Below are 12,459 nucleotides of genomic sequence, written 5' to 3' on the forward strand. Positions count from 1 at the left end.
GCCAGTCCCCCTCACATATTTTAGGAGGAAAATAAATTCACGTCACAGAGAAGAGCTCATCATTCAATAAGGAAATTTTCCACCAAGCAAAACCATTTGAAATGTTTTTAGTGATGACTATAGCAATGGTGGACTAATTTGACAAAATTAGTCACTTAGAAAAACAGACACCAAACACTTAGTAATGACTGGAAATGTTTTGAAATAATAGGACACAGGAATGAGGTTTGGCAAACATAGAGTATAGTGGTCATGACTCTAGGCTGTAGCATCGAATAGGCCTGGGTTTGAATCCTGACTCGTCACTTACTTGTTCTATAGCCAAGGCCAAGTCACTGAATGTCTCTAAGCCTCAATATTCTCATCCATAAAATTGTGAATAATTGTACCTACCTTGTTGAACTGTTGAGAATATTTACTATAATGATGCACATAAATTCTTAAGCACAATGCCTGGTAGTTGGTAAATGCCCCATACAGGTTAACTCTCGTGGTCTTTATCATTACTATTATATCATCACAACAGGGGAAGGCTCCAGCTAAAACTGTCAATTAATGATAGAAGGCTGACTCTGGTTCTTTTTGCTTCAGCTGATTAAATCAACACAGTTATCCTGATGTCTTAGTGAACTTCCCTGGGGATCCAAATGCATCTAAAAACTTTGAGTAGCCATTAAAAAAAATCTAGGGATTTATAAAATACGCTTGTAGAGACACGTGAGCAGAGAATGGCACAACCTTCATGTTATTTCTCGTATTTTTTCTGGATCTGCTGCCTGACAGTGGTGTTGTATTTTCATTCATTCATTCACTCGGTATTCATTGAGTCCCTTCTCTGGGCTGGCCACTGTGCTGTTTGATTGGAAGTGAAGCGCACACACAGTTGCTGCCCTTGTGGGCTTAGAGTTAGGCAGCAGGTCTGGTGTTTAGGACCATAGAGACCTGCCAGACCTTTCTGAAAGGACACCTGGCACAGGCCTCTCCGAGTGAGAGGAGGCAAGGGGGCCATCCCAACTGCCTCTTTCACCCTTTTCACCTATCTTTGGGAGACTAGTAAAAGCTGGTCATGTCCTGAAATATTTGAACACTAAGACCTTCATGGTGACTCCTCTGTCTTTAGCCAGGGAATCTTAGAAAGCAGCCATCCTCTTAGACATTTGCCACCTTATTGCTTCTGATTGAGGCAGTATGGTTTTTAAAAAATTGTATGTATTTACGAGTACAACATGATACTTTGAAGTGCATATGCATTGTGGATTGACTCAATCTAGCTAACATATGCATTACCTCACATAGTTTTCATTTTTGTGGTGATAGGCGGTAGGACTTTGAAGGCTAGGGGAAAATCTGGATCATTCTTTTAACAAATGGGCAAAGCCCGCAGTTGCCTCCACTGTGGCACCCTGCCTTCTAGTTCCTGGTCTTATTTTTGTGGGGCAATAAATTCATTCAGGGAAGAGATTCTCCATAGTGTACTTTTCTACAGGTTCTGTGTTACATAAGCTATTAAGGGGAGTGCTTCCATTGGGAGAGTGAAGTTGTCAGTGATGAGTGGACTCGGCTTGGCTTGCTCGTTGGGGCATGAATGCTCTTTGGGGCCCCCAGGGGCACCTCTCAAACTCCAGACATACCAGCCACCATCTCTTTGATAAGTCTTTTAGCATTGTCCCTATGAAGCAGAAAACCCAATTTTAGGGAAACAATAGTCATACCTGTCAAAAAAAATAATACCTACAGCTGAAAAGTGATTGTATAATGTAGCACTTAGCTTTGAGAAATTCGAAGTCTAACATCCTTTTTTATCCCCTCTGACCTATAAAACCAGCCAACCAGCTTTGCACTAGTTGTTATGCCAGCCTTTATTGCTACACCTAGAGTATTGGTGAGTTGGTGGCAATGTGACTGGAGATGGGGCTGTCATTTGCTGAGTTGACAGTATAAAGATGATTAGAATCATTAACATGAAGGCACTATGTGAATGACAGAGTCTGAAACATTCTGCCACTGGTTTCAGCAGATGTCATCTTGTCTTGCCAGTGACTGGGGTTGCAGTCATTCACCCAGAAAAGAGGATGATCTGTGATGATTAGGGTAGATAGAAGCAAATGGCATTTATTCAACAGCAGGCCTCTTGACTCAGAAGGCATCACCAGAGCATTCTGATGAGGCTGGTGTATTTTTTTGCTGGGGTGTGAATTCAGGTGGTGACCACAAGGCCTTTTGGAATTCCTGGCCATCTTCCTTTTTGTGAGTGCTTAGTGGATTCTCTCTCAGCAGGGTGACAAACGCTTTGGGGCTTTTCCTGAAGATATTCCAGGAGAGCATCCGTTGATCTCTTGGTGCATATTTTAGAGCAATTATGTAAGCTATTTATAAGAGAACCAAGATTCAATGGCTGTCTATTTATTTTGAGGCTTGACAGTAAAATTGAATACCTGGATGGAAAGATTAAATATTCTGAGAGCTCTAATGAAGCAATGTGTGTGCTCTGTCATTGTTACTGAAGGATAACGGGGAACTTGGACTCTCAAGAACAGCAGAAACAACTATCATTAAAAGAAAGAAAAAAAATAGAATAGGGATTCTGAAAAATAGTGTTTCTGAAAGATGGTGTTTTAAGAAAGTCTCAGGCTCTGGTTCTTTTAAGAGAAGCCATTCAAATTGTCAGAAGAAGGCATTACTGATCTACCATGCTTTGATTGGGAGGGCTCTTCAGAGTTTGTGCCATGTCAAGAATGGGGACATTGCTAAGATTCCTGTAGACGTTTCCCTAGTGAATGCTCCACAATAGAGGGGCTGCCTCTCAGCCTCAGGGACTCAGAAACCTGCCCTTGAAGATGTCCCTGTGACTGTGATGCAGGCTCACCTTTGTCGACACACAGAGACTCACTCAGGTGGCAGGCTGCTGGCTTACTAATTGCAACAAGACTCAGATGCCAGCCAGTCTGGAATGTGTGGGCCTGCCTGCCCCGAGCATTTGCCCCCTGGGGACCCGATTCCTTAGAAGCCAGGCTTTACCAGAAACCACACTTACCCGGTGCTTGCTGGGAAAGCAAGAAATCAAAACGAGAGGAGTTTCCTGTCCTTACAAAGGGTCTTGCAGGTATCTCTTGAGGCCCCCTAATGCCTCAAAGGGGTTAGTTTGCCAAGGGAGCCATGCATTGAACTCAGCTAAGCCCAGATAATGCTTACAGGAACACGGCACCATTGGCCTCAGCAACTGTCCATTTTTCTTTGTTTCCATGACTGACCTGTTTCAGACTCTTCCTATTGACATCAGTCTCCAGACACATTGTGATACAATCAATTAGATTTTCCATTTTTTCAGTTATAATCCTGCCAACCCAGCCTCTTAAGATTGTTCTAGATCACTCAGCAGAAGTTTTGCAAGTTCCAAAATTTACAGAAAAAGAAATCTCTTGCTCAATTCCCACAATAGCTAATCCACCATAGGTGAATTTTGCTGGTTTAACTAGTTTAGCTACTTCCTCTTTACCAAGTTCTCAGGAGGCCCCTTACCTTAGCCCCTGTCTTCTGACAGCTGAGTTCATAAAATCCAAACATTTGTAGAACTCAGCCAAAATTTTCTTTGTTCCTCGTCATGTCCTTTAGCCTTTTGAGAACTACTATAGTTTATAAAAATGCCCAGTAAATTATTTCCCTGGGCTTTTTTTTTTTTTTTTTTTTGTCTTCTAGAAGAAATAAATATGTGCTTCTAATAAGCAGCCTCATGGAAAACAATTCACCTACAACATTATTCGTCTTTGTATGTTTAGTTTCCTGGGTGGTTTCACATGCAAAGGAATAGGGCTTGTTAAGGCATTAATGTCACCCAAGTGCAGCCTATTGATGTAGCCCAAACAGGCTTCCTCAAAGCCACCTAGGTAGCATTTCCTCTCCCTTCTCCAGCAGTGAGTATGGCCAGTACCCTTTGAAGGCAGAACCCATGTCCCAAGTGTCTCAGTCATAGAAGCTAATAGCGTGCATGGTACATGGTTGGCAGTCAGAAATCCTTTGTCCTTTGGTTGTTTGGTGCCAAGGTGCACCTTCCCATCCTTCTGTCCCTCCTCTCCTGCTTGCTGCTCTGTCTTGTACAAAAGAGGATGAAGAGTGGAGGGAGGGGCAGGGGAAGCTGGGCTCCTGTCAGATTCCCCTGCCCAGGGAAAAGGGGTCCCAGGTCCTTCCATCTAGTCGTGGGGTCTGGGTATGGAATCAAGGCATTGCCCCCAGGGTGGGGTGGATGGAGTGAAGGGGTGAGCCAAGGGGTGACCTGAGAGAGCATGTTAGGGAGATGCCAGATGCCAAGGCCTGGCTGACCACCCAAATAGGCCATCAATCAGTCTGCATGGGACCAGCCAGGAGGAAGACCATGGATGTAGGCCACCAGGCCAGAGGCTGAGAGAAGAAACTAGAGAAAGACCCTTTCAAGAGCAGGATACACAGCAATTCCCAGGGATCTCCTGTGCAGGTGACAGGGCAGGCAGTTGCTGGGGACTCTGCAGGGTACAGAGGAGCAGACACTATTATCACCCAGAGCATAGCTTCAGCTGCACATTTCAAAGGCATGGGCTGGTCTCCTGGGGCAGGAGATAAAAGGGCAGAGTGAGATCCCCATGTGTTTCTAGAGCTGTGCCTTAGTCAGGAACTGTCCATTTGTGTCCCCTCTCCAGCCTTACACACAGACACTTCCAGAGAACTTAGTTGAATGCATGGAGGAGAGCTTCCTCAGGTCCAGAGTTGCTCAAAATCAAGCTGAGATTTGCTTCCAGAACCTTACCATATTCCTCTGACGAAGCCCCCCAAGGGGTACCCAGCCATCAGGGTACACTCCTCTGGTTATTCTTCAACAAATCACATCTCTGGGGCCAGATCTCTGGAGGCAACTGGCTCAAGAGGCAAAGGGGCAAATCCGAGAGAACAGGTGGGAGAACAGCTGAGCCCCCTGACGAGCTCTTTTGCCTGGGACTGGCCAGTCTTGTCCAACAAAGGGCAGAGTCTGTTCTGAAATCCGGAAACCTTGTCTTCCTGCCATCCTCATTCCAGAACATTCAGATCTATTTCCTTCCTGGTAGTGTAAAGGGAAAAATCAAGTCTAGCTAATATATCCGTTGAAACCAACAACTCTACACACAGTCGGACATAGACACACACACGCTTAGGCCTATGTGTCCTGCATACATGAAGACCATGGAAGGCATTGGACTCTCTCAGAAATCAGATGTTGGCTCGTTGATTTTGTTATCAACATTTTTATGTTGGCTCTTTTTAAATGAATTCCCACAGTCTGGATGTTGAGAAACGTGAATTTTGGACCCCCTCCGGCTACAAACTAGCTGGTGACAGAGCCCCACTGGGCCTTAGTGTTCTCAGCTGTAAAGGGGACTTTTATGATCACTTGTAGCTCTGACATCCACTGGTTTGCTTAATACTTACCTGTGAATTGAGCAGGCTGAAGCCACCTGAGTTTGGAGCTAGAGATTTTACTTTCACCGTGGAGGGAGGGATAAAGGAATAAATAGAACAAGTGCCTCTAAAAAATCAGCACTTATTATAAAATGCTTGCCTGAGTTGAAAGGATGTTTCTGTCTGTGTACCTACTAGTTAATACTTTATTGCTGTTAAATTTTGCAGAGGAAACCGTGACCTCCTGTTTAACCCGGAAGACCCCCAGCCCCATTTCCTTTCTCCAGTCACAACTGGACATGTGGAGGGGACTCAACTGAATGATCTGCTCATGTCTTTTCAGTTGAGAATCGTGACCTCTTGTGATGAATTTTTTACTGTCACGTTTTGCTACTCCGCCTTCTCGGTTCTCACTTCCCTGTCTTCCTGTTGCATTTAAAAAAAAAAAAAACTGTAGGCCCATGTGCAATACTTTATGAATCACTGGGGTGGGGGTGGGGGCAGTTCAGAGCTACATGGAACCCTAGCCCTGAGTTTTGTTTAGAATTACCTTAAAAGCCATTTTATTTGAAAATGCAACGTCTTTTCTCATCGGAGGAGGCACGAAGGCTGGTTAAGTTTGATGGAACCAGAAAAAGTGAAGTCAGTAAAGGAAAAACAAAAAATGAGACGCAAACCTGTGATCCGCTCAGCTACTAAGCAAAACAGGCACCTGGCCAGCATTGCTCAAGCATGGTAGACGCAAGACAGACAGCTCCCAAACTGTTCCTTCCTTCCCAAACTGCCCCAACTGCCTTCGCAATCCGAACAAAAATTCACACTTCTGTCTCCGCCCTTTGCCATGTTCACACACACACACTTGTTGTGACCACACTTTGCATACGCTGTCTGTTAGCGCGACATTGCTCATCCCCTTTTCCTCCCCCAGTGCCCCTCTGCTCTGTCACATTTCATGTGTCTGCTACATGCTGAATCTGACACAACAGCGATTTTTTTTTTCTTTGCCCAGTAATCCTGGAAAATATGATGACTTGTAATTGTCTTTGTAAAATGTGGGGCCCTGTGGTTTTGAGGCAAGGTCGCTAGGGTAACGGCCTCAGTGAGAGGGAGCTCATGTGCAATTGGTTATAGAAATTTTCAAACCAGCTAGGAGTGAGGAAGACACCCAGGGGTAGGCGTTGTTGGGACTTGGCTGGGAAGAATAAGGCCACAGGGTGTTGGCGGTTGCGTGAGTAAGAAATTACAAGCATACTTCGTTTCACTGCACTCCACTTTATTGTGCTTCATAGACCCTGTGTTTTTTACAAATTGAGGGTTTGTGGCAACACTGCGTGGAACAAATCTATTGGTGCCATTTTTTCCAGCGGTATGTGCTCACTTTGTGTCTCTGTGTAACTTTCACAATATTTCATACCTTATTATTATATCTGTTATGGGGATCTGTGATCAGTGATCTTAGTTCCTGTGGCAATTGCTTTGGGGGTGCCACAAACGGCACGCATATGAGACAAACGTAATTGAACAGCGTCATGCGTGTTCTTACTGCTTCGCTGACTGTCCATCCCCCGTCTGTCTCCCTCTCCTCGGGCCTCCCTACTCCCTGAGACACAACAGTATTGAAATTAGGCCAATTAAGAACCCTAGACTGGCTTCCAAGTGCTCAAGGGAAAAAGTTGATAAAGCCAGTGTCAGGGTTTGAGAGGATTGACTCCAATCTTGAAAGAAGTTCTACTGTGGGTCAAATGCTATCAAACAGCATCGTGTGCCACAGAGAAATCTTTTGTGAAAGAAAGTCAATCGATGCGGCAAACTTCATTGTTGCCTCATTTTAAGAAATTGCCACAACCACCCCAACCTTCAGCGACCACTACCCTGACCAGTCAGCAGCCATCCACATCGAGGCAAGACCCTCCACCAGCAAAAGGATGACAACTTGCTGAACACTCAGATGATCCTTAGCATGTTTTAGCAATAAAGTATTTTTCAATTATGTACTCTTTTTTGGACAAAATGCTATTATTGCACACTTAATAGATGACAGTGTAGTATAAACATTTATGTGCACTGAGAAACCAAAAAAAAAAAAAAAAGCCTGTCACTTGCTTTATTGCGATATTCGCTTCATTGCAGTAGTCTGGAACCACACTATCTGGGAGGTATGCCTATTCTCTGATTCTAAGGTAAAGGATGGTTAATCGGGCAGAGTTTCAATAACTTCATTAGGTAAAACACACATCTGTCCTCAGTCTGATTTACACAAAAACAGAAGGAAGGAAGAAAAAGAAAGGTTTCGGTGGAGAAGCTAGAAGGGGCTGACAAAAGAAGAAAGAATAGTGTGAAACCATGAGCCAGAAACAGGTCTATCCATGGCGCACCTGTATATAGGGCAGGTGGCCTCAGAGCAGCTTGCTTTCTTGTTTATAATAAAGTATACTTGTCTGGACTCAGATAATACAGAAAAACATTAAGAAGGAAACACAAACATACACGCGTATACGTACCCATAATCAGAGATCACCGCTTTCAATGCCTTTTTTCCCAGTCTCTTTGTCTTTCTCTATATGTTGTCGCATAGTTGAGCTCATACTGTAGCTGCAATTTGATACCCGTTTTTTCCCCCTAACTTTAACATAATACAGTTCCCTGTGCTTTCATAAACTCCTTGTGTGGTTTCATGGCCATGTGATGGTTTGCCTTGTGGATATTCTCTGGCAGGGTGGACTCTTTAGGGTGGTTAAGAGCATGCCTGTGGGTCAGACATCCCTGGGCTTGACTCCCAGCCACCCCTCCCCACCATTTAATAGTCTGGTGACCTTGGGAAATAGCTTCATTTCTCAAAGCCTCAATTATTGCATCTGCAAAATGGGCATAATAATATCACTCCTTTATAGAGTTGGCACATGGATTAAACAAGTCAATTCTTACTGACTCCTTCTGCTTGTAAAACCACCTCCTCCTAACGGGGGGGGGGTGTTGTATTATCAATATTTATAGATGAGAAGGTTCACCTAGGTGAGATCACTTGCTCAGTGTCCACAGCTAATGATGGAAAGAGCTGGGTTCATAGTGACAGATTCTGGAACCCGACCTCTTGCCACCATGCTATACTGCCTGCTTGGAGTAACTTGGCTGAATGACCCAGCTAGTAAGAGCAGAGCTGAAATGCTATTGAATCCAGGGCCTCCATTCTTTACTGCCCCCTGAGGAAGTTCCATGTAGGTCTAACATTCTCTGGGTTTATGTAAAACCATTTTTTCCCATGCCCCAGTGCTGCATCAGGCACTGGTGGGTCAGGGCTGGTGACAGGCAGGTGCTTTTACTGGTCCCTGCAGTAATGATAATGTCACAGTAGTACATTTTCAGAAAGCCAAAGAGACTCCATGGAGCTTTTTAAGATCACAAGTATATGATTCCCAGAGAGGGTGAAAAGTATCGGCAGTGACATGGATCTTATGCTCAAACCCTCCCCATCCCCATCTTTGCTTGATAATTTTGATGTTGAGGTGGTTCTCCGCTTTCCCTGGGGCCCTCTTTCCCCTTAACACCGCTGCCCAGGAATGGTGCCCTGGCTGGATTCTCTGGCCACTGACTCATTCGCCAAGTCCACCCTGAGCGTCTCCCTCCTATAGTCAATCCTGGGTGACAAGGAAATGCCTGGCTACCCTGGAACCGGTTCAGGGATAAATGCCAGTGATTGCATTGCTGCTTCCGTCACCTGCAGAGTGACAGTGTGTGAGAAAAACAAATAGCGGCTGATACGCAAAAAAACCCTCCATTCCAGCTTTTCACGTGTGACTGGGTATAGCTAGTCCATCAGGAGCCTCACTAATGGCCTGCCAGACTCAGCACAGAAAGGGGCAGAAGGCTTGGAACCCGACCTGGCCTCAGTGGGTCCTCAGGCTGCATTTTGCTGAAGGTCCCATGTCCAGAGCAGATTTGATTTTGAGTCTTCACAGTGACTCTTTTCGAATTGCATGGTTATTCAGCAGATTAAATCTTAATTGCAAATGCAGCTTCAGCGTAGGAGTACCATTGTGCTTGCTGGTTTCAGGCCATTTTTGCTGAGCCGTGCTTTTCCAGAAAGCTGTTACAAATTTAGAAAGAGGGAAATGGCGTTTCATTTGTCGATTGGAGTTTTGTTTTGCCGACTGAATTTATTTTAGTGTTTGTTTAGAGGTGCCAAAAACTGACGTCCCTGGAGAGAGAATTGCTCAATTTTTGGAGAGGTTCTCTAAATTGTCCAAACGGCACATAGAAAACAATGTCTGTGGTCCTTTTGTGAGAGGATAGGCTTGCCAACAATCTCATGTGGTATAATTTTGATTAATTTTTCAGAGACCCAAGAAGCCACCGCCTCCATCCGCTCCTGTCATCAAACAAGGGGCAGGTAATGTACCTTTTAGTTCCATCAAATAAAATGTACATCTTTTCTTTTTGCTTATATTCAAATCGTCCTTGGTAGAGCTCAAGATTCCTGGTTCAAATGCCATAGATTGCCAAATTGAGAAGTGACAATTTGATCCCAGCAAGCAGGTTTTAAATATACTGCTGTTTTTCCTAAAAAATAGACATACCATTAAAATGTGTCCCTGATATACTGTAAAAATGTGGACTCCCAAAGAGAATGATCAGAAAGAATTTATAATAAACCAGTTTTTCTGGTGGCGTTTTTTTTTTTTAATAAACAGATTTTGAGTAGAGAACAACCTAATTGTCCTGCTTTGCCTGAGCCCAATCAGCTTGGGCAATATTGTTTCCCACGGGTCATAGCAGCCCTGTACATATACAGTGTTGCTGAATTTTCAATGTGTGTCCCATGTGGTTAACCAAAATTTGTACTTACTTCACTTACATCCCCCCAACTAAAAGATGTTTTTCTAGCAATAAATACTTTTCCTTACGATTCTTTTTCAATTTTTAAGAGTCCAATTCACTTTTTCTGTGTAGTTTGGATATAAAACCTGAATAAGGTAGGAAGAATTGACATTGGTGGACATTTTATAACTCATTGCACACTGTATTCTCATATATAAAGATGATATTTCATATTTCCCAATAGAGCTCCTCTTTATAATTGTCAAAATTAATTGCGGGGAGAAACTCCTTCATGAATAGCTAGTTAAGTGACATTTTTAAAAAATTAACAACTAAAACAGAAAAGAAAGGGGAATTTTTCACTCCATACATTCACAATTATGGTATTTCTATGGCATTTAACCTATGAATACATTTTCAGATTGGTTTGCTTATAGATTTATTAAGAAGAGATTTTTTTAAAGTTGTTTTGGCCCACCAAGTTGGGGAAAAAATCAGCTTGACCCCAAATTCCTTTTCCATTCCCTTGGGCATAGTTGAAAATTACAGAGATTAAGCCCTGAAATGGGATGTTAATTACATCTCCTGCACCACCTCCATCCTTGTTTGCATTGAGCAGTTTCATTTTGCCACCTAGTGGTTCTGGCCATATAAATATTTTATTGTGCTGAAATGAAAGCAGGCTATTTATTTGCTTTCCTCTAAAGGCCCTTTTCCCCAGAGGGAAACTTGGTAACTGATTAGAGACCACGGAGTTGAGTGGTCCAAGGTTTAGGCAGCCTAGAATGTAGCTAAGATTGGCCTAGAACGTAACTAGGATTGGATTCTTTAATATAGTAGGATTGTCAGTTCTTTCTGTGTCTCTAGGAATGGTACTGAACGTCTTTATTATTGTTAGGAGACTAGATTGTAGCATGGTAGGCACATTCTTATCCTTTTAAGACAATTTTACCAAAGTTTATGACGGGTGTCTGTGGGGCAAAGCAAGATGACATTTAATCTTTGGGGATTACTGCTACTACAAGTTTATCCTGCTGAATAATCTTGGAAACTGCTTTGTGGTGGGGGAGGTGTAGATATCCATATTTTCCCCACCATCAACTTTCCTCGTGTTGGATTACTTGATAAAAAAAAATCAGATATAGAATTGACAGAAATAGATGCAGCATTTAATTTGTCGTGAGTCATTAAGACAATTTGAGTAAAGTGTGTGTTTGGTGGATATTTTTCAACTTCTTTTGGCTTCTGAGGCTGTGTAATTGAGATTTTAGTACCAAGCACCCATCTTGGGGGCTGGTCATGTAAAGGGTTTGTCAAGCACTCAACCAAGTCTGTAAGGAAGAGGAGTACTTTTGATTGGTTTGTGCTTCAGCTGTTTTCCAAGTGCTCTTACATGCTTGAGGCCACTGGCACTGAGGAGGACCCCAGGTGAGACAGCAGCAGCAGTCCATGTGGGTAAAGATTAAATGCTAAATGGTACCTTTGCAAAAATGTAATTCTTGAGGGATTTGGATGCAAAGAGAAAGGACTTAGAAAGAACCCCACCGTAACTTCTCTGCACCTCCCTCAACTTAAAAGTATGTTCCGGTTCCTCTTGCTGCATAACAAACCACCCCAAATTTAGTGACAGAAAACAATAATCTTCTTATGCTAGTGGATTCTGTGAGTCAAGAATGTGAACAGCACCTGGCTGGCATGGCTTGTCTCTGCTCCATCCTGGCTAGGACCTGGGCTGGGAATGCTAGGCTAGCTGAGGCTGGAGGATCCACTTTGAAGATGGCTACTTCACTCACATGTCTAGCTCTGCTTGGCAAGGGTGGCTGGAAGGCTGGGCTCAGCTGGGGCTGTGGGCTTCTCCAGGATAGCAGACTTCTCACGTGGAAGTTCTAGCAAATAAAGCATAAAGTTACATGGCCTTTTATGAGCCAGCTTTGGAAATTATTAATACATGGTATCACTCTGGCTACTGATGGAAACAGTCATAAGCCACCCACATTCCAGGCAAGGGGACCTCACCTCTTAATGGGAGGGGTTATCAAATAATTCTAGTCCAGATTTTACAACTGCTACAAAATGGGATCCAGATTCCTGTGAAGCCCCTTTTATTATATTTATAGAGAACAATACCCAGTGGCCCCGTATTTGTATATTTTGATGACTGACCTGTTTGTTTATACACATTTACCATCCCTGCCCAGTAATTTCCTTTGATTATGTTGATGCCTAAGGAAATCAGGTTTC

At 43.4% G+C, this 12,459-nt stretch overlaps 1 protein-coding gene across 13 annotated transcripts in view; it reads left to right on the forward strand.

The window, feature by feature from the left end:
* The window catches only part of SH3KBP1 (SH3 domain containing kinase binding protein 1), a 312,915-nt gene that overhangs the window by 243,715 nt on the left and 56,741 nt on the right, over positions 1–12,459 (forward strand). For all 13 annotated transcript variants that reach the window (XM_069464019.1, XM_069464022.1, XM_069464020.1 and 10 more), the window contains one exon: positions 9,739–9,790. In XM_069464019.1, coding sequence (XP_069320120.1) covers positions 9,739–9,790 — 52 coding nt within the window. The remainder of the gene's footprint in view (positions 1–9,738; positions 9,791–12,459) is intronic.

The sequence above is a fragment of the Eulemur rufifrons genome, chromosome 30 (assembly GCF_041146395.1).
Source record: "Eulemur rufifrons isolate Redbay chromosome 30, OSU_ERuf_1, whole genome shotgun sequence".
Taxonomy (NCBI): Eukaryota; Metazoa; Chordata; class Mammalia; order Primates; family Lemuridae; genus Eulemur; species Eulemur rufifrons.